We start from the raw sequence: 22,159 nt of genomic DNA, 5'->3' as shown, positions 1-22,159 counted from the left end.
TGTACTGAATATGAACTTCTGTGCACAACATGAGGCATTTCAAATTTATGTTCAAATCTAGCTCATTAGTTGAAATAATGAATTTGCAATGGTCCTAGCCTTGTGCATTAGTGTGTGTTACGTGGAATTTATATAGCAGGTATCAAACATATTGAATAACGAGCCATAATTATGTATGTCAACAAAGTTATCCTTCACACAACTGAGACCACCTCCTCCTACAACTAGATCTGGTTTTTTGTCTTGGTTGTCAGAATTGATAGGTATCAGCCATGGTTGCACTCTTGACTCCAAGTCAGAATTTTGTGAGTTAATCCCCAACTCCAGGGACTTAACACTCAATCAGGATTAGAATATAGTGCAATACTGACTGAAGGATTACTGAGATTTTAAATCAGAGTCTCATTTGCTATCTCAGGTGGATATAAAAGATCTAGTGGCACTAATTTAAAGAGGAGCAGGAATGCTCTGCACAGTCCAATATTGATCCCGCAAACCAATTAAATAAATAATTAACCTCAACTATCATAGAATGGTTACAGAGCAGCAGGCTTTTCAGCCCATTAAACTCAACTATCATAGAATGGTTACAGTACAGGAGGCTTTTAAGCCCATTGTGTTCATGCTAGTTCTCTACAAGAGCAAGTCAACTAGTCTCACTCCGCAGATTTTCCCCCTTAGTCCAGCAAATCATTTTTATTTTCGAAGTTTTATCTGATTTCCTTTTGAAAGCCACAACTAAATCAGTCTCCAGTATTTTCAGGTACTGCATTCCAGGTACAAATCACTCAACCTCAAACCCCACAGCAGATTATTTTTTATCACATTGCCGTTGGTGCAAGCTTGCCATGTGCAAAATGGTTGCTGCTTTCTTTAAAATATAACAATGGTGACACTACAAAAGTAGTTAATTGGTTTTGAAGTGCTTTGGAAGATATTACAGTTAATGCGTATTTCTCTTAACATTTATCAGAATTACCTACAAACGCTTACCAGTACTGCTGGCATCTTGAGTGGTAGAGCTTTTTGGCGCTGTTGTACTTTTAGGCCTGGCAGCTAAATGGCAGGGAGAATGATTACTCTCTCCATTTACAACAGGAGAACTGGCAGCAGACTGCCGTGAAGAACTTGTTGATGGACTATCAGCACAGTTGGAGGTTTCGGTGTTAGATCTTTAAAAGAAAGATATTTCAGGTTAACACATCAGAAGCTACCACATATATCGATGTTGTTGGATAAAATTTCTGGTCAAATTATAATTCAGACATCATTCCGCCATAATAAACACTAATACTTTTCCTGCACAATCTTTTTACTCCCTTTCTAAAGTTCTTACCGTGTTGCAGTTCCATTATACAAGCTATCCATATGTGACTATAGCATAGTCCAGTCCAATCCTCATCCAATATTCACACGATATGGAGATATCAGCATCGGACTGGGGTGAGCACAGTAAGAAGTCTCATAACACCAGGTTGAAGTCCAACAGGTTTATTTGTTAGCACAAGCTTCCGGAGCACTGCTCTTCATCAGGTGAATGGAGAGTTGGGTTCTCAAATAGGGCATATGTAGACAGATTCAACTGCAAGATCATGGTTGGAATGTGAGTTTTAACAGGTAATCGAGTCTTTACAGGTACAGACGGTGCGAGTGGAGAGAGGGTTAAGCATAGGTTAAAGAGGTATGAATTGTCTCAAGCCAGGACAATTATTAAGATTTTGCAAGCCCAGGCAAGTCATGGAGGGCTACAGGGAGTGTGACATGAACCCAGGATCCCGGTTGAGGCCAAACTCATGTGTGCGGAACTTGGCTGAAGAGAGAGGAGAGGCAATAAATGAATATTTTTCATCAGTATTCACGCAGGAAAAAGTCAATGTAGTCGAGGAGAATACTGAGATACAGGCTTTTAGGCTAGATGGGAATTGGGGTACATAAGGAGGTGGTGTTGGCAATTCTTGAGAGTATGAAAATAGGTAAGTCCCCTGGGCCAGATGGGATTTACCCTAGGATTCTCTGGGAGGCTAGGGAGGAGATTGCAGAGCCTTTGGCTTTGATCTTCATGTCGTCATTGGCTACAGGTATAGTGCCGGAAGACTGGAGGATAGCAAATGTTGTCCCCTTGTTCAAGAAGGTAAGTAGAGACCATCCTGGGAATTATAGACTGGTGAGCCTTACTTCTGTTGTGTGCAAAGTTTTGGAAAGAATTATAAGAGATAGAATTTATGATCATCTAGAGAGAAATAAATTGATTAGAACATAGAACATAACAGCGCAGAACAGGCCCTTCGGCCCACGATGTTGCGCCGACCAGTTAAAAAACAATGACCCTCTAACCTAAACCAAACCCTAACCATCCATAAACCTATCCACGGATCTCTTAAACGCCCCCAAACTAGGCGCATTTACAACTGCAGCAGGCAGGGCATTCCAATCCCTCACCATCCTCTGGGTAAAGAACCTACCCCTGATATCCGTTCTATAACTACCACCCCTTAATTTAAAGCTATGCCCCCTCATGCTAGCTTTCTCCATCCGAGGAAAAAGGCTATCACTGTCCACCCTATCTAAACCTCTAATCATCTTATATGTTTCAATAAGGTCCCCTCGTAGCCGCCTTCTTTCTAACGAAAACAACCTCAAATCCCTCAGTCTCTCCTCATAGGACCTCCCCTCCATACCAGGCAACATCCTGGTAAACCTCCTCTGCACCCTCTCCAAAGCCTCCACATCCTTCCTATAATGTGGGGACCAGAACTGCACACAATACTCCAAGTGCGGCCGCACCAGAGTTTTGTACAGTTGCAACATGACGCTGCGGCTCCTAAATTCAATCCCCCTACCAATAAACGCCAAGACACCATATGCCTTCCTAACAACCCTATCTACTTGATTCCCAACTTTCAGGGATCTATGTACACATACACCTAGATCCCTCTGTTCATCCACACTATTCAGAGTCCTACCGTTAGCCCTATACTCTACACATCCGTTATTCCTGCCAAAGTGAATTACCTCACACTTCTCCGCATTAAACTCCATCCTCCACCTCTCAGCCCAGCTCTGTAACTTGTCCAAGTCTCCCTGTAGACTAAGACACCCTTCCTCACTATCTACCACACCTCCGACTTTGGTGTCATCAGCAAATTTACTAATCCACCCAACTATACCCTCATCCAGATCATTTATAAAAATTACAAACAGCAGTGGCCCCAAAACAGATCCCTGAGGCACACCACTCGTAACTGAATTCCATGTCGAATACTTACCATCAACCACCACCCTCTGTCTCCTATCCGCCAGCCAATTCCTAATCCAATTCCCTAGATCACCCTCAATCCCATACATCTGCAATTTCTGCAGAAGCCTTCCATGGTGAACCTTATCAAACGCCTTACTAAAGTCCATATATACCACGTCAACTGCCTTACCCCCATCCACCTCTTAGGTCACTTTCTCAAAAAACTCAATAAGGTTAGTAAGGCACGACCTTACTAACTTACTATCCCTTACTTAGGGATAGTCAACACGGTTTTGTGAATGGTAGGTCATGCCTCACAAACCTTATCGAGTTCTTTGAAAAGATGACCAAAGAAGTGGATAAGAGTAAGGCAGTTGATGTGGTGTACATGGATTTTAGCAAAGCATTTGATAAGGTTCCCCATGGTACGCTACTGCAGAAAATGCAGATGCATGGGATTGAGGGTGATTTAGCAGTTTGGATCAGGAATTGGCTAGCTGATAGATGACAGAGGGTGGTGGTTGATGGGAAATATTCAACCTGAAATTCAGTTACAAGTGGTATGCCTCAGGGATCTGTTTTGTGGCCACTGCTGTTTGTCATTTTTATAAATGACCTAAATGAAGGTGTAGAAGGTTGAGTTAGTAAATTTGCTAACACCAAAGTCGGAGGAGTTGTAGACGGTGAGGATGGATGTTACAGTTTGCAGAGGGACATAGATAAGCTGCACTGCTGGGCTGAGAGGTGGCAAATGGAGTTTAATGCGGAAAAGTGTGAGGTGATTCACTTTGGTAAGAATAACAGGAGTACAGAATATAGGGCTAATGGAAGGACTCCTGGTAGTGTTAACGAGCAGAGAGATCTAGGTGTGCATGTGCACAGATCCCTGAAAGTTGGCACCCAGGTTGATAAGGTTGTTAAGAAGGCATACGGTGTGTTCGCTTTTATTGGTAGAGGGATTGAATTTCGGAGCCGTGAGATCATGTTGCAACTGTACAAAACTCTGGTGCGGCCGCATGTGGAGTATTGCATACAGTTCTGGCCGCTGCATTGTAAGAAAGAAGTGGAAGCATTGGAAAGGGTGCAGAGGAGGTTTACCAGGATGTTGCTTGGTATGGTGGGAAGGTCTTATGAGGAAAGGCTGAGGGACTTGAAGTTATTTTCGTTAGAGAGAAGGAGGTTAAGAGGTGACCTAATTGTGGCATACAAAATGATCAGAGGGTTAGATAGGGTAGACAGTGAGAGCCTTTTTCCTTGGATGGTGATGGCTAACACAAGGGAACATAGCTTTAAATTGGGGGGTGATAATTATAGGACGGATGTCAGAGGTAGGTTCTTTACTCAGAGGGTAGTTAAGGGCGTGGAATGCCCTGCCTGCAGCAGTTGTGGACTCACCAACTTTAAGGGTGTTCAAATAGTCAGTGGATAGGCATATGGATAACATTGGAATAGTTTAGGTTAGAGGATTATTAGATTCGTTCCATTGGTCGGCGCAACATCGAGGGCCGAAGGGCCTGTACTGCGCTGTAATGTTCTATGTTCTATGGCTATCGGTTTCTGCTCAGTGATTCTGCATTGTCATGTGTCTTGAACACCACCTTGGTGAGATGATGGCATCCGTGGCGATGATCTGGCATGTCTTGCAGAGGTTGCTGTGGCAGGATTGTGGTGTTGTGGTATCCACAGGATCTGCTCAGATGAGGAGGAACACAACAGACACTGATTTGACGCTGAAAGACACCCACCTAAGAACAGAATGTGGCGCTCGACTCATTGATGGATAGTTCCGTCATGCCGCGGCGAAAAACCATCCTGACCTCCTTAGAAGGCAAACGGAGTACCCAGTTCTCCCCCGGAGCGGAGAAGCTATGACATCTTCTTCAGAGTCTTCAACATGACATTGAAGAAGACAAACATTTCACCAAGGCCATCCTCACATGCCCACTACTTATTTGTCTTCAAACAACCACGCAACCTCAAGTGGATCTTTACTTGCAGCAAACTACCCAGCCTTCAGGGAAATAGCAACATGACAACAACACCCCTGCCACAGCAATCTCTGCAAGACATGCTGGATCATAGACACAGATGCCATCATCTCACATGAGAACAACATCCACCAGGTACACAGTACATACTCATGCAACTTGGCAATGTTGTCGACCTGATACGCTGCAGGAAAGGATGTCCTGGGGCATGGTACATTGGGGAGACCATTTAGATGCTACAACAGATGAATGGACACCGCTCGACAATCACCAGGCAGAACTGCTCCCTTCCTGCCAGGGAACACTTCAACAGTCGAGGGCATTCAGCCTCTGATCTTCGGGTAAGCGTTCTCCAAGGCAGCCTTCAAGACACACGACGATGCAGAATCACCGAGCAGAAATTGATACCCATGTTCCGCACACGAGGACGACCTCAACCAGGATCCTGGGTTCATGTCACACGACCTGTAACCCCCATGACTTGCCTTGGCTTACAAAATCTTACTAACTGTCCTGGTTTGAGACAATTCACACCTCTAACCTGTGCTTAACCCTCACTCCACTTGCATCGTCTGTACCTGTATCGACTTGATTACCTGTTCAGACTTGCATTCTAACCATTATCTTGCAATTGAATCTATGTCTATATATACCCTGTTTGTGAACCCAATCCTCCACTCACCTGATGAAGGAGCAGCGTTCTGAAAGCTCATGCTACCAAATAAACCTGTTAGACTTTAACCTGGTGCTGTGAGATTTCTCACAATATTCACATGTACACACTACCAACAGGGTGACTCAACACTGACCAACATTGAGAACTACAGTATTTTTTTACTTTCATAACCACTCACCCGATGAAGGAACAATGCTCCAAAAGCTCGTGATTCTAAATAAACCTATTGGACTTTAACTTAATGTTGTCACCCCAGTCCAGTGGCGGCATCAACAACATCATGGCTAACAACATCATGACCAATTATAGCTTCACCAGGGCTATGATCAGCTAACTCAACTGAGTTTGGATAAGTCCTGCTATCTCCCTTGGTTGTATGGCTCACCAATCAGTGTCCAAGACAACTCTTTATATTAAATAAGTATTCACACACAGGAGCGGGAAATAGAATATATTATCCATAAACAGAAATTCCATGTGTTGGAAGATATACTTCTCAAATAATAGCAGCAGTGCACTGTAAAAGCTATCTTGAGAGCCAACAGGTTTCCAGTAACTGAATGTCATATTCCAATTTTATTAAATAAAATTTTAAGATTTGACCAAGTGTTTGAGGTATTGAATTATACAACTTTTCACATTATTTTGTGAAAATCATGGATGTATCTTCTTCATTATAAGATGAATATTAAGATGAAATTCACATTGGCCATGGGTCCCAAAGCTGCCCTTAGGAACCTCAGCCCCACAATTTGACCATCTCACAGAAATTTCCTCTGTGCCTTTCCATTTCACATAGAGGGGTTGCCCATGCAGGATGCTGTCGCACACCCTCCACTACCCCACCTTCGTCACTCATCTCGACACACCATGGCACTCTGTCCTGCAGTCAGTAACCCCCAGTTGAGGTTTATGTGGTAGTCCTTCCCTTTATCATTAGGAATTTGGTGTGGAGTGGGTGGCACACAGTAGTCCAGTGTACCCAAAGTTAAGATGGTTCATGGGCTTCCAGAGAAGCTGTATTTCTGCAATCTGCATTCCAAATTTATGCGAGCTTGCAATCCCTTTTCAATTATTTGAAGGTGCTGCTCCTCAAACTTTGGTGGATTTCAGCCCCATGCTCCCTGATCTTTGAGCACCCGATGTGTAGAGGGGTGCAGTGTGGAAAACCTCCTTGTTGGCTTGTCCGTGGGCATCCTTGAGGTGGCCATCAATAGATCCAGGCAATGGGCAATTGAAAGGGTCATCTACAGTTATATTTGCCTCTGAATGTCCCTGGAGACAGAGAGAGGGCTTGTGATGTCCACTGGTATACTTGAGGCATTCCACGGCCACTGGGCACCATAGTGTATGGGGTCCATCATCAGCCCCAAAAGCACGTTTTAATTTGCTTTGCTAAGCTTCCTTTAGAAGTTTTATCTTTCTGTTACAATGCCCCTTTAAAGGGCTATCAATGAGCTAGTTAATCTATTTTTTCATTTTTATTGGTAATTATATGAACATAAATAGGAGAAAACTGGGACACTTGGGTATGTGTGAGGAGAGCTGAGATACTGAATAAAGTTAGCAAACTCTGTCAATAAAGAAAAGCTCCGCGTCTTGGTTTCAACTTAATCAACTGGCTTGGACCCTATTAACACTGAATTCCTGTGTGCAATGCAACTGTTGCATCTAACTCAGCAATGTATATGTTTATTGCTTAATTAGATTTCTGTTCTTTGAAAAGAAAATATTCAATAAAAATATTTGCCTTCAAAATTATACGACTGCTCTTAAAAAGGCCATGCATATAAAATTCAATTTTAATTGGCTGGTATACATGAGAATTCATCCTGCTTATCAGTGCAGAATTACTGCTTCATTTCTCCTTGAATTATTCCTCCAAAAAACTTGAGAAATTCTGCAACTAACAGACTGTTTACTAGTTAAGCATGTGGAACAATCTGGAATCAAGTTCTTCACAGCAATAATATTTTACACAATAATTGTTTCCACTTCTGACAGCAGATATGATTACACATGATAATTCATAAATAGACCAACCATAAAAATGCTGCCAGTGATGCAATTTTGCAATAGCTGCCAGGTTATGACCAGTTTAACACGAAACAGAGATAATCCTATGTCTAGTCTCAGAAGCCGAAAAAAAAACATCATTGTGCATCCCAAAGATCACCATCACCAATTCTGAACTGTTGTACTAAAATGTTAGGAAAACTGAAATGCTTCAACCTTTTTCTTTCATTAGTAGAAGGGATTTTTTTGAACATATAATTTTCAAACTTCTTTTAGTTAAAAAAAAAGTCAAAGGGTTTTTCCCAGTGTATATTTTAGTGATCTAGACCGCAAAGCAACAGAACCATTCCATCATCACCACAGCTGAAACATACAACAGCTAACAATATGTGGTATTTCAAATTTAAATGGCACATTTAATTATGCATCTGGTTACAGCAAATTCTTTTGTTATTCTACCGATGTACAAATTGAAACAAAACTTTTTCCCACACGATGCCATTAAAAATGTTTTTCAATCTGAGTTACACTTGAGGACCTCAAGATTACAATTTTTTTCTTGTTGACTTAATAGCATATATTTTCTACTGTTGCACAAAGAAAGAACCCATAATGATCAGGCTGCTTAATTTCCCATAAGTAGTCTCTTGAAAGGTCGGGTAGTCTCTAGAAGTAAATCAGTGTATGCAGAAAAGTATTTTCAAGAGTTCATCACACAGAAAAAAAATGAAAATCGCGGACTTTGAAATAAAAAAAAACAAATGCCAGCATTGGAAATATATTGGCATTTAAGCACAGGCATTTTATGAAGCTATAACTCTGAACTCTCCTTTCTGTATGCTAATTCTCAGCCTTGTTTCCATGAAGCTCATTCAATATCTGTCTTACTCACTCTCTCTGTACTCGGTTAAGGAAGAGTTACTTTCAAACTACGAGAAGTAAGATTTACTTAAATTCTTAAAAAATGAAATCGGTATGTTAATTTCAATATGCAACTCACCTTTACCCTATGGAAATAAATGATGAAAGGGAGCAGGGGCAAAAAAAGCTATCTGTCAGGGAATAACTAACAAAGTCAGAAATAGTCAAAGAAACAAAGATGAACAAACATGGATTTGTTGGAAGATGTCAAAAAGCAAAACTGAAGGAAATAAAATAAATACACTTTAAAGGTTTATTTTAAAAAAACAAATTTCTGGAATGACATTCAGTGAGGATGAAAGTGATCAAGTGCAACATGACTCTGATTTGCTAGCAGATTGAACAAACATGTGGCAAATGGAAATTAATATGAGGAAGTGCGAGATGATGCATTTTGGCTGAAGGGATGGGGAGAGGCAATACAGACATAACAGCATAGTTCTAAAGTATGTGCAGAAAGAGAGAGATTGGGTTGGGGGGAGGTGGTGGGGTGAGCGTATGTGCCTAGATTTTTGAGAAGCACAAGACATATTGAGAATGGTTAGCAAAACATACAGCTAATCTTGGGTTTCATAAACTGAAATACTGTATGAAAGTAGAGAAATTATACAAAGTTCTGGTAAAGCAACCTAGCCTACAAGGCCAGGTTGAAAAAGCTGAGGTTGTTCTCCTTAGAGGAAAGGAAATTATGGGGAAATTTGATAGAGTTGTACAAGATAATTGCAGGTTGGGTCGGGTAGCCCAGGAAATACAATTTTCATCAGCTGATGATACAAGGACTGGGGGACATAGATATGTGGGGGAGTGGGTGGGGTAGCGTGGTGTCAGGAAGAACTTTATATACACAGGGTGCTAATGACTTGGAACTCACTTGCTCACAAGCATGGTGAAAACCAGTCTCTCATCATTGCTCAATTATATAACATATATATCTGCAACCTTAAACCCACTAGTTATAAGTGGATGGCCAGGTGACATGGCTTTCAACTATCTTGTTGGCAAGTGCCATACCTGCCTGAAAACATTTCAAACTGCAACACCACTTTCTGTCTAAATCTGTTCTTTATTCCAAAGCCATCATAGAAGATAGGCAGAGTTCCAATATCCTCACCAGCACAAACTAGCTAGTCAGTTTTCCCTCCATGCACAAAGACACACACACACACACACAGCTATCTTCATCTCAAGTTCTAAAAGGAAAGAATTCATAGGCTTTTTGCAAAGTCGTTTACACAGTCTCCACTGACTGTTCAACAACTTCAGCATCCAACTCTCAATCCTATTTCCTAACCAAGTTATTCTCACCTACCCTATTTATGTCCATCTTTACCTCAAAAACATGTAATTCATGAAACCTGCTACTCTGATCCTCTCATGATATTTCTGACTACAAAATTTCCTTAGCTTCAAGTTTACAGACATTATCAATCTATCGCTGTATTAGGGTACGACACACACATTCCTTAGGAAACCTAACATTAACCCAATCTCTGCAAATACCATCTGATCTTTAATGTTTCCTTTGTCCCTAAAGATCTGGAATGTGTCTTTGCCTTGCAACTAAAATCCCACCACTCAATGTATTTTTTTCTTATTCTTCCATCCTCCAATCTGGTTTCTACTACTCCCACAGTACTAAGAATGTATTAATCAAAGGCACCAACAACATTTTTTGTTATTACAGCCGAGGTGTTCCTATCTCCACTCATCTTCCTCAATTCCTTCAAAACAGTCGGTCATTCCATTGCAGCTCAGAAATTGCCACAATATGTGATTTAGACAGTGAATTATATGGGCCTAGTACATAGTGAAATATAGAGCATGTTGCTAGCTATAATAGGTATGGGCTTTGAAAGAGTCGCTCATCTTCTGCAGAATGCTCTCCTGCAGATAGTGGCTGTGCCAAGTTGCAGCCTCATGGGAGTTGCAGTGACTCTATGGGCACAACACGAGTTGGCCTGTCTCAAAATGTCAGTGCCGTTTCTTCCTTCGCCATCTGCTCTGCAACATCCACCATTGTGCCAGCAATTCTGCTTGCTCAACTATCCTAGCAACAGCTGAGAGCTAACAGTCTGAAACCAATTCAGTAATGTAATGTTAGTCAAAAAGCTTTTCACAATCTTCATGCAGTTTTCTTACTTTGGTAATTTCCAAGGCGAATGGGATGCTGGCCTTCATAGCGAGGGGGATTGAATATAAAAGTAGGGAGGTCTTGCTGCAGCTGTATAGGGCATTGGTGAGGCCGCAGCTGGAGTACTGTGTGCAGTTTTGGGCGCCGCACCTGCGCAAGGATATTTTGGCCCTGGAGGGAGTGCAGAGGAGGTTTACTAGGCTGATACCGGAGTTGAGGGGGTTGAGCTATGAGGAGAGGCTGAATAAACTAGGCTTGTACTCGTTAGAGTTTAGAAGAATGAGGGGAGATCTCATTGAGACGTATAAGATGATGAATGGGATGGATAGGATAGAGGTGGAAAGACTCTTCCCGCTCAAAAAAGACAGTAGGACTAGGGGGCACAGCCTCAAGATAAAGGGGGGGCGGTTCAGAACGGAGTTGAGGAGGAACTTCTTCACTCAAAGGGTGGTGAATCTCTGGAATTCTCTGCCCGTTGAAGTGGTGGAGGCTGCCTCGCTAAATATTTTTAAGAAGCGGGTTGATGGGTTTTTGATAAGAGAGGGGATTAAGGGTTATGGGGAGAGGGCGGGAAAGTGGAACTGAGCCACGACAGATCAGCCATGATCTTATTGAATGGCGGGGCAGGCTCGAAGGGCCAGATGGCCTACTCCTGCTCCTATTTCTTATGTTCTTATGTTCTTATAAAATTCTACTTCCTCCATCACATTCCACAGTCTTGAACTGTGAATCCGGATGTAAAATGCTTTTAACAGACCACACTTATTATCACAGCTCCTAGATAGTCACATTATTGCCACATTGGGGTATGTATGGGGTGTCAGGGAGGGGTAGTACCTCTGGTGGGGGAATACGTCGCATCCTTTTCAGGGCAATTTGTCCACCCTTTGTCCCCACCTGGCACTCAGCTCTCACCTGTGGCGCCCCGTAGCTGTTTGCATGCGACAGCAACTACACTCCGGGCAACGGCTTCGACAAGCCGGCTAAACCAGGTGAGGGTAGCTGACGGGTCTCAACTCTTGGTGAGATAGGGAGACGTCTATCCCTGCATGTGAAAACAGACTCCGGCGGATTGCGTGGACAAGACCAATGGAAGGTCCAATGATCAAGAAGGCAGTCTCTGCAAGCGTCGTGGAACGCGAAGAGCAGGACAAGACACAGAAGACGTTCTAGGCATCCACTGCGTCTAGTCCCATCTCCAGCCTTCTTGACACTGGATCTAGATGGGAATTGGGAAGAGAGAGTGAGGTTGACGCTGAGCAACTCTCCCTCACTTTAATCCAAATCAAGCGCTAGTCTCAACATCATCATCATGGGTCCTGTTCAACCTTTGAAGTCCTGAGGCGATGGGCAAGCAACAAAGCAGTAGGTGTGGATACATTGGCAGCTGTAGTCACGGACCTGCAAACAGGGACTCAGGTCTAATGGTCGTTTTCAGCTGACCAAAGCAGCAGTGAAACTCGGCACCTACCTGGGCAACCGAGCAGTCCCCTTCAGGAAAGCACAGCTCACTTCCGTAGAATGAGGAAGGGGCTAGAAAAGGTGCCCTAAACGTTGCCTGCTTCACTACACCCTGGCCAGTTTATCACGGCTGGCGGGGATCCCATCTTGCGGTCGAACAAACAAAATAAAACACAAGGTGACACCACTCACCATTGGCACTTGGAACATGCACATGCTTTTGGACAACCCTACAGCAGACAGACCAGAAAGAATAGTTGCCAGACAGCTTGCATGATACAACAGTGACGTTGCAGCCCTGAGTGAAACTAGTCTTGCCAACATAGGTCAGTTGACTGAAATTGGAGGGGAGTACACTTTTCTCTGGAGTGGTCGATCAGCGTCGTGATGCTGGAGTTGGATTTGCGGTTCAGGAGTCATCTTGTTCGGAAACTTGATAGTCTATCCAAGGGTGTGAACGACCAGCTTATGATATTATAGCTTCCGCTACAGAACAGAAGTCAAGCCATCCTGATGAGCGCCTATGCCCCCACAATGAACAACCCGGACAAGAAGAAAGGCAAGTTCTACGACGAACTAGATGCCCTATCAGTAGTGAGCAGTATCAACAAGCTGATCTTACTTGGTGATTTCAATGCAAGAGTAGGGTTGATTCTGCAATCTGGCAGGGAGTCACGGGGAGGCATGGAGTGGGCAACGTAACAGTAACAGCCTACTCTTACTGAAGACCTGTGCAGCACACAACCTCCTCATCACCAACACAACCTTCTGTCTGCCTACCTGTAACAAGACCTCTTGGATGCATCCCCACTCTAAGCATTGGCATCTTATCGACTATGTCACTGTCAGGAGAAAAGACAGGCAGGGTGTCAGAGTGACCAGGCAAATCACAGGCTCAATGTGTCCAAAATGAGGCTCCATATCAGACCCAAGAGGCAACCACAAGGAAGCAAGGTTATGAAAAGAATCAATGCAGCCAAGCTAAAGAACCCCAGCATAGCTTCAGCACTGGCTGAAAACTTAGAAATCAAGCTTGCTGACCTACACCTCGCAGGCAGTGCTGAGGATGACTGGGAGCGCTTCAGAGATGCTGTCCATACATCTGCACTGAAGATGCTCTGGCCCTCTACCCGCAAGCATGACTGGTTCGATGAGAATGATGAGGAGATACAGGCTATACTTGCTGAAAAGCACCGTCTTCAAGGGCCTGTCAGAACGACCCATCATCAGCTGCCAAGAAAAATGCTTTTACCAGTGGTCGCAAGACAGTCCAGAATAAACTGCATAAAATGCAGGATGCCTGCCTGAGCACCAAGGCAGATGAAATACAGGGATACGCTGACAAAAATGACTTGAAACGGTTCTATGAAGCTCTCAACACACTATATGGACGTCAATCTCTCGGGAGCTCCCCCCTCCTGAGTACAGATGGTACAACTCTCATTACAGAGAGGGCTCAGATCCTACAGAGATGGGCTGAACACTTTGAAGCTGTCCTCAACCGACTGTCATCTATTGACAATGAGGCAATAGACAGGATTCCCTAGGTTGATATCATGGATGACCCACCAGTAGTAGCCAAATCATGAAAGCTGTAAGCCAGCTATCCAGTGGCAAAGCCCCAGGGACAGATGCCTACCCGCAGAAATCTACAAAGCTGCTGGTCCTGTATTTATCAAGAAGCTCAGTGAGTTGTTCCAGTCCTTTTGGAAGCAAGGATCCATTCCTCAGGAACTTAAAAGATGCTTCCATTCTACACCTCTACAAGAGGAAGGGCAATTGGCAAGTATGCGACAACCACCAAGGAATCTCACTGCTTTCCATCTCAGGAAAAACCCTTACCAAAGTCCTGCTAAATTGTCTAGTCACTCATCTGGAGCTGGGCCTGCTTCCAGAGTCACAGTGTGGCTTCCGCAAAGGTCGCGGGACTATTGACATGATTTTTGCTGTGCACCAGCTTTAGGAGAACTGTCAGGAGCAGAATCGCGAACTCTACACAACCTTTGTTGACCTCACGAAAGCCTTCGACACTGTAAGCCGACAAGGCCCGTGGAGATTCATGGACTGCCCCCCCCCCTCCCAATTCATTCAGATGGAATGCCAATTCCATGATGGCCAGAGTACTGGATGGCAGAGAATCCTCTGAGGCATTCCCAGTCACCAATGGCATCAAATAGGGCTGTGTGCTCACACCCACACTGTTCACCATGATGTTTACTGCCATGCTGAATGATGCCTTCCAAGACAGTGTTGCTGGAATCAGCCTCAAGTACAGAGTGGATAGGAAGCCTTCAACCTGAGAAGATTTCAAGCTATTACCAAAGCGAAGGAGACTGTTCTGAGAGATGTCCTCTTTGCCAATGATTGCACCCTGTACGCTGGCTCACAGCCAGAGATGCAAGTCAGTACGGACAAATTTTCCATGGCTTGTGACAATTTTGGACTCACCATCAACATTAAAAAGACCGAAGTCATGCACCAGCCTGCTCCTCATGCACTGTACACAAAACCATAATCACAATCAAAGGGCAGAAACTACAGGCAGTGGACCAGTTCACTTATGTTGGCAGCACCCTCTCCCAAGCAGTGACTATTGATACAGAAGTTAACTGCAGAATAGTAAAGGCAAGTTCTGCTTTTGGTAGACTGCGCTCCACTGTATGGGAATGTTGAGTAATCAGCCCAGCAACAAAACTGAAGGTCTACAGCACCACGGTACTCACCACCCTCCTGTATGCCTGTGAAACGTGGACTGTGTATGAAAGGCATGCAAGACAGCTCAAGCATTTCCACATGACTTGTCTTTGCAGAATATTTCACATCAGATGGCAAGACAAAGTACCAGACACTGAAGTTCTCGCTAGAACATGTCTACCATCAGTCCATGCGCTGCTGGTGAGAGCGGAGACCCGGTGGGTAGATCATGACATCCCTGTATATCAAACAAGTGCTTACCCAAGCATCTCCTTTTTGGAGAACTTTCTGCTGGAAGACGCTCACATGGAGGGCAGAAAAAATGTTTCAAAGACACACTCAAGGCCTCCCGGAAGTTGCTTGACATAGACATGACCACCTAGCACTGCCTCATCTGCAAGGCTGTCAAGCTTACGAAGCAAGGTGTATTGCTGAAGCACAACTTAAGCATGAGCTGCGCAAGTCCAGAGCCACCTGCGCAACAACTACAGTGCCTACACGTGTCTGTCCAATATGTGCCAGGACATTCCATGTCTGAATTGGCCTGATCAGTCATCTTCGGACACACTGCAACCAGCCTCAAAATGACTAATGGTGTCGAGGTCCTCATCAATGACGATGGACGAACAACAACAACTGCCACATTGAGTTCAGGTGATTTAGCAATGTAAACAAGTAGATAAAAAAAGCAGGTTGTTGAATATAAATTACTTCATTTAAAAGTAAGATACATAGCTCTCACTGAAATAAATATAATTGCACTATTCCTGCGTGGCACAAAGCTTAACTGGCATTAACTGAAGATTAGCACAATCTGACTTAAAATTACACTAGGATAGTAACTGCATGGCAGTGCTCTGATTTTTGACTATCTGTAAGGCTCTCACTTGCCTGTCTATAGCAAGCATCTCTGATGTTTCACAAAACTCAGGAGTGTAGATACACAAAGGTATAGACGTTGTCAGAGCAATACAGTGCCCAATTCCAGATTCTGCATACCCTGAACTTTTATATCTTTGGCCAATTCAGAAATTGCAAGGTCTGTAGGTTCAGACTCAAAGTAGGTTTCTTTCAGCATAGCGAACATAAAGAAGCTTCAGTTCATCCAAACTCTACAGCTTGCTTTTGTACCTTCTACTGGTTGATCACTCTCACCCACATAAATATCTAATAGATCCCTTGTCTTAGTACACTAACATCCTTTAAAAATCCTTCCTTAGCCTAGTCTAGCAACCTATTTCTACACTTAGGAGTTCCCTCTCCCCAAATCACAGTGCTTGGTCGCTAAAAAGAACAGCCGTGGAAAATGATGAACATCAGGCCAGAGTCAGGGAAGTTTGCAGAAGCTGCGTCATGGAAAGACAAGTGAAGAATAAACTGAAGAACTTGAGTCTTAAAGTAACTGCACTTAGACTTCAGTGATGGCCCTTCTGAAAGGTGGCTAAGAACAAGATACTCCCTACTAATAGAGAGACAGAAGTCCTCCAAGATTCATTTCCAAATTTCTGGGAGTCAGGCAGACCTGTTGTTCTCATCAAATAGAATAAAAAGGGAAGAAATTATATACACATTACAAGGTGGCTTCTTTTTTGCTCAAGAAAAAGGTTTAGTTGTGCTAAACACAAGTGAGTTTCAAACAAACTGCAGGCTATTACCAAATGCACCCAATAAAGGCAATTTTGTTTTTTGTTAATAGTATAAAATGAGCAATACCAATTCAGCTGTCTGTATCCATATTGCATGACTTCTATTGATTTCAATGGAAACAAAAGTTGGAAGAGACGTATAACACACAGCTGAATCGATAACACCTGTTTCACACCATCACCCAAAGTCAAAATTACTCCTTATGATTTATATGTCCAGGGAACATACAATTTCCCAAATGTTTAATTATAAAAATACAATGGAGGTAAGCAAATTTGAACGATGGGGTTGCAGTCGAACTCGGACAAAGCAACTATAAGTTAGGAATTGCAAACCACAACTTTAGATTTCCATACAGCTCAAACCACAATGCTGTCTAACAGCCATATCCACTACTATAAAAGACTATCAATAGAAAGTGGCCAATAGAGTGCTCCATCAAGCAACAGTCTTAAAACTAATTTCATGTAGTTCACGCAGATCTAAAAATCAAATACAAAATCAACGTCATGAAATCAACCCCTGAACTATCATGGTCAATAGTTTCCATTGCACAGCATGCATACTGAGAAAACAAGAACATTCCACTACTTGCCTACATAAGAAGCAATTTCACCTTGCATTTTTTCCATTCATAGTTCCCTGACCATATTTTGTCTATCCATTTACTAAACAACTCTTGTAACAATTTAGTGTGACTTGAATCTGTAGTGTTATTGCAAAGTTTTAGTTCATTTTGTCTATTTTCTCAAAGTAGATAAACTCTTACCGGCACACCTGCTTACGACCTAAATAACTGCATAAATCATTCAAAAAATCTATTTCTAGTTTTGCATCATCAGAGTTGCATTAATTTTGAAGGCATTTAGAACCATAGAACACTACAGCACAGAAACAGGCCTTTTGGCCCTTCTTGGCTGTGCCGAACCATTTTTCTGCCTAGTCCCACTGACCTGCACCTGGACCATATCCCTCCGCACCCCTCTCATCCATGTACCTATCCAAGTTTTTCTTAAATGTTAAAAGTGAACCCGCATTTACCATTTCATCTGGCAGCTCATACCACACTCCCACCACTTTGTGTGTGAAGAACACCCCCCCACCACCACTAATATTTCCTTTAAACTTTTCCCTCTTCACCCTCAACCCACATCCTCTAGTTTTTTTTCTCTCCTAGCCTCAGTGAAAAAAGCCTGCTTGCAAGTTCACTCTACCTACACCAATCATAATTTTATACACCTCCATCAAATGTCCCCTCATTCTTCAACGATCCAGGGAATAAAGTCCCAACCCATTCAACCTTTCTCTGTAACTCAGTTTCTCAAGTCTGGCAACAGCCTTATAAATCTTCTCTGCACTCTTTCAACGTTATTAATATTCTTCGTATAATTAGGTGACCAAAACTGCACATAATACACTAAATTCGACCTCACCAATGTCTTATACAACCTCACCATAACATTCCAACTCTTATACTCAATGCTTTGATTTATAAAGGCCAATGTTCCAAAAGCACTCTTTACAACCCTATCTACCTGTGACGCCACTTTTAGGGAATTATGTATCTGTATTCCTAGATCCCTCTGTACTACTACACTCTTCAGTGTCCGACCAATTACTCTATACGTTCTACCTTGGTTTGTCCTTCCAAAGTGCAATACCTCACACTTGTCTGCATTAAACTCCATTTCTTAAAGGTTTTTAAAGTTAACAGCTATAAAAACTGAAGCAGGCGACGGTGCAGAGGGACCTCAGGGTCCTTGTGCATGAGTCGCAAAAACCCAGCTTGCAGGTGCAGCATGTGGTCAGGAAGGCGAATGGGATGCTGGCCTTCATAGCGAGGGGGATTGAATATAAAAGTAGGGAGGTCTTGCTGCAGCTGTATAGGGCATTGGTGAGGCCGCAGCTGGAGTACTGTGTGCAGTTTTGGGCACCGCACGTGCGCAAAGATATTTTGGCCTTGGAGGGAGTGCACAGGAGGTTTACTAGGATGATACCGGAGTTGAGGGGGTTGAGCTATGAGGAGAGGCTGAATAAACTAGGCTTGTACTCGTTAGAGTTTAGAAGAATGAGGGGAGATCTCATTGAGACGTATAAGATGATGAATGGGATGGATAGGATAGAGGTGGAGAGACTCTTCCCGCTCAAAAAAGACAGTAGGACTAGGGGGCACAGCCTCAAGATAAAGGGGGGGCAGTTTAGAACGGAGTTGAGGAGGAACTTCTTCACTCAAAGGGTGGTGAATCTCTGGAATTCTCTGCCCGTTGAAGTGGTGGAGGCTGCCTCGCTACATATTTTTAAGACGCGGGTTGATGAGTTTTTGATAAGAGAGGGGATTAAGGATTATGGGGAGAGGGCGGGAAAGTGGAACTGAGCCACGACAGATCAGCCATGATCTTATTGAATGGCGGGGCAGGCTCTAAGGGCTAGATGGCCTACTCCTGCTCCTATTCCTTATGTTCTTATAAATATTTGAGAAAAGTTATGCTATTTTTCAACATTGAGCATGGTATAATAATTAATTGGTGCAAGTTGGCAGGGTACTTTCTGTACATGTTCACAGTAACATCAATCATTTCTTATTTTCTGTTCAATTACATTAAATAGTGCGTGCATTTTATTCAGATTTCACAGCAGATGTTTTTGCAGCAATTTATTTTCAGTTCCTGAAATCACATTTAAAATAGCCATGTCTCAGTCAGGAATTTGCGTAGCTACATCTTAAGAAAGTCTTTACATACCTTGTTCTAGCCCTTGTAGAGGATTCACCTCCATTTACGTGGATGGCATCTCCATTCTGCTGAACTTCTGTGCAAAATAATTTTAGTTAAATAGTTTTACTTTAAACAAATTCTCAAAAACTATTTGAAATAAAGATACGTTTGTTACACCAGTTATCAGACTAGTAACGGTTACTCACTGGTTACTGATGCAGTGCCATTAGGTACAGATTCCTGATCCACTGTCATACCATCGAGGAAAACAGTCAGATCACCAGTTTGTACTACCCCGTTCTTATTTTCCAACGTGAGCTTCAATACTTCTTTAACATTCTCCACTATTCCAAAACAAAGTGGGGATATCAAAGTAAAATGCTGGTTGTTTATAATTGCACAGCAGCAATAATTTATCTGTGTAATCAGAATTATAAAGCATTTTATTTCTTGTTGTAGATAACTAAGATGTTACAAAGGACATTCAAAAGATAACAGTGAAATGTCAGCTTTTAGTTAGAAATATTCATAATTAAGACAATGACAAAGTTATTACTAATAGCAATAACTTGTACTTATATAGTTCTATTAACATAGAAAAACACTTCAAAGTACTTCAAAAGAAGAGCAATAAATAAAAAGGCCATTGAGCCAAAGGAGGATACATTAGGAGGGGTGATCAATAGTTAACATCAAAGATGGGTTTTATATAAAGTCTGAAAAGTGGGAAAGGGGTGAAGAGGCAGAGAATTTTGGAAAAAAATTCCTGAATTTGGAGCAGCTCAAACATTGCTATCAATGAAGGGCCAACAGAGGTGAATGTAAAAAATGCAACAGTCAGAGGGATAGGGTTGGAGGAGGAGGAACAGTAGCTGATGCTGAACTGCTTACAAATATAAGATTGCCCCCTGCAATACAGCCTTCCCATGGCAGGCAACCCTACAACATAAATGCATCTCAGTGGTACATTAGAGTAAGGAGCTACATTGCTCAAGTTAATTGTAAAACGTACATTTTCTGTTGTGCAATTCCAAAGCTTGGCTGATGTCTAAAGTGGCTTTCCCTAGTAAAGCGTCGGATTTTAATGTATGATGGCTCAAGATTTTAAACTCCAATTTGGTATGTGGCGTTACGTTCCTGCAAACAAAACAAAGTACAGCAAATTATATGTTTATGTGACATAATTAATTCAATCATACCTTAATTAATGGTTATTCTGAAAGATAATACGCATGCACTATGGTTGCATTAAAACATTTTAAGGTAACAAGATAGATTCCTGTAGTACCTAAAGGGAATTATTTTTCCAGAAATTATAAGTGGCATTGGCATTTTGACTATGAAGATGTGGTTGAATATTGCTTAAAGGGACAGTTCAGTACTTAATCAAAGTGAATGTATTTTGTTACTCCCTAGTCCAGATATTAGCTTTCTTCTACTCAATGATATTCCATTTACTGCAGAAAGCCAAAAATGTCATGCTGAAAACTAGGAAATCTGCATAAGAACATCAAGTTCAGAGTAAGAAGCAGTTGGTTCCTCAAGTCCTCTGCGTGGATTGGCCCCCTTTGATTAGTCTTTCATGGATCTCCCCCACCTTATCCTTAGCCTATGCTGCCATTTTCTGACTTAGGCTTTTGAGAATTGGCAAGGCACAGGTGAGGCTGCAAACCTGCTGTTTCTAATAATGCTCTTGGAGGAAACGCCAGGATGTGCCTGCCAGTGAGGTTACTGAAATAGCTTAGTGGGAAAAGAGCCTCAATTCAATGCCAAAAAACAAAATTCATCCTCCAATTAAGCATCATTTTGCTATTTTGCCTTACACAATTCCAAAGAACTGAATTTATCTAGTTGCATAGAGCCATTCATTGTGTTACTTTAATAATATGTTCCTAACTTATTGCAAAGAAGTTATATTAAAATTATTACATACTGAAAATAATGCCATAGAAGGTTAATTATTTAATTTATAATTGTGCTTACATTGTTAAGTGCTCATCCCATTTTGGATTGGAAGAACTATGTGACTTTGCAGATTTCTTTAGTTCTCCGTCTGCTGATAATTCCACATAGATTGCAGTTCCAAACCAATTCTTTCTTCTTTTTAGTTTTGCAGAAGCAACTATTAAGTAAAATTGTGGTACAAATTTAAATAAATGCATTTAGTACATCTCTTATATCCCCAGTAGATGGAATAGAAGCTGTAACAAACAAATTCTATTTGGTCTGTTTCATACTGACCTTTGTTATCAGATATTTAGTAATGAAAAAGTTTCAACTTAAATAACCTTCATGCCACATTTGTAACTCTTTAAAACAAAATTCCCCATTATCTGAAAATGCATATTTTTGCAAAGCCACTACTTTCACCGAGCATACATTAATATCGTATGCTGCAATTATTTTTAAAAATGAGGTATATATGATACAAAATTCATAACACTTTTCCATTAATAGCAATAAATGCAAATATTTAGAAACACCATCAGTACTCCACTGAAAATCTGGATTAACGTTCTTCTACTTAAACCCTTGTTTAATATTATAGTTGCACTTTGGAAAAGTGCAACTTTAAATGATAATCAAATCAGATTTTTCCATTATAGCAACTGTAAAAGCTGTAGTTAGGTTCTACAGAACCTTTCTCATCAGTAAAAAGATTGAAACATTACA

At 42.0% G+C, this 22,159-nt stretch overlaps 1 protein-coding gene across 4 annotated transcripts in view; it reads right to left on the bottom strand.

The window, feature by feature from the left end:
* The window catches only part of wwp1 (WW domain containing E3 ubiquitin protein ligase 1), a 180,632-nt gene that overhangs the window by 65,024 nt on the left and 93,449 nt on the right, over positions 1-22,159 (bottom strand). For 3 of the 4 annotated variants that reach the window (XM_080194352.1, XM_080194353.1, XM_080194350.1), the window contains exons 3-7: positions 21,470-21,608; positions 20,499-20,623; positions 19,693-19,830; positions 19,514-19,580; positions 994-1,172 (exon numbers count right to left, since the gene is read on the bottom strand). In XM_080194352.1, coding sequence (XP_080050478.1) covers positions 994-1,172; positions 19,514-19,580; positions 19,693-19,830; positions 20,499-20,623; positions 21,470-21,608 — 648 coding nt within the window. The remainder of the gene's footprint in view (positions 1-993; positions 1,173-19,513; positions 19,581-19,692; positions 19,831-20,498; positions 20,624-21,469; positions 21,609-22,159) is intronic. The other variant, XM_080194351.1, reaches the window with a different exon arrangement.

The sequence above is a fragment of the Carcharhinus amblyrhynchos genome, chromosome 8 (genome assembly GCF_965287045.1).
Source record: "Carcharhinus amblyrhynchos chromosome 8, sCarAmb.v2.hapA, whole genome shotgun sequence".
Lineage (NCBI taxonomy): Eukaryota > Metazoa > Chordata > Chondrichthyes > Carcharhiniformes > Carcharhinidae > Carcharhinus > Carcharhinus amblyrhynchos.
The sequence above is the reverse complement of the archived record's forward strand: the minus strand, read 5'-3'. Positions and strand labels throughout refer to the sequence as shown.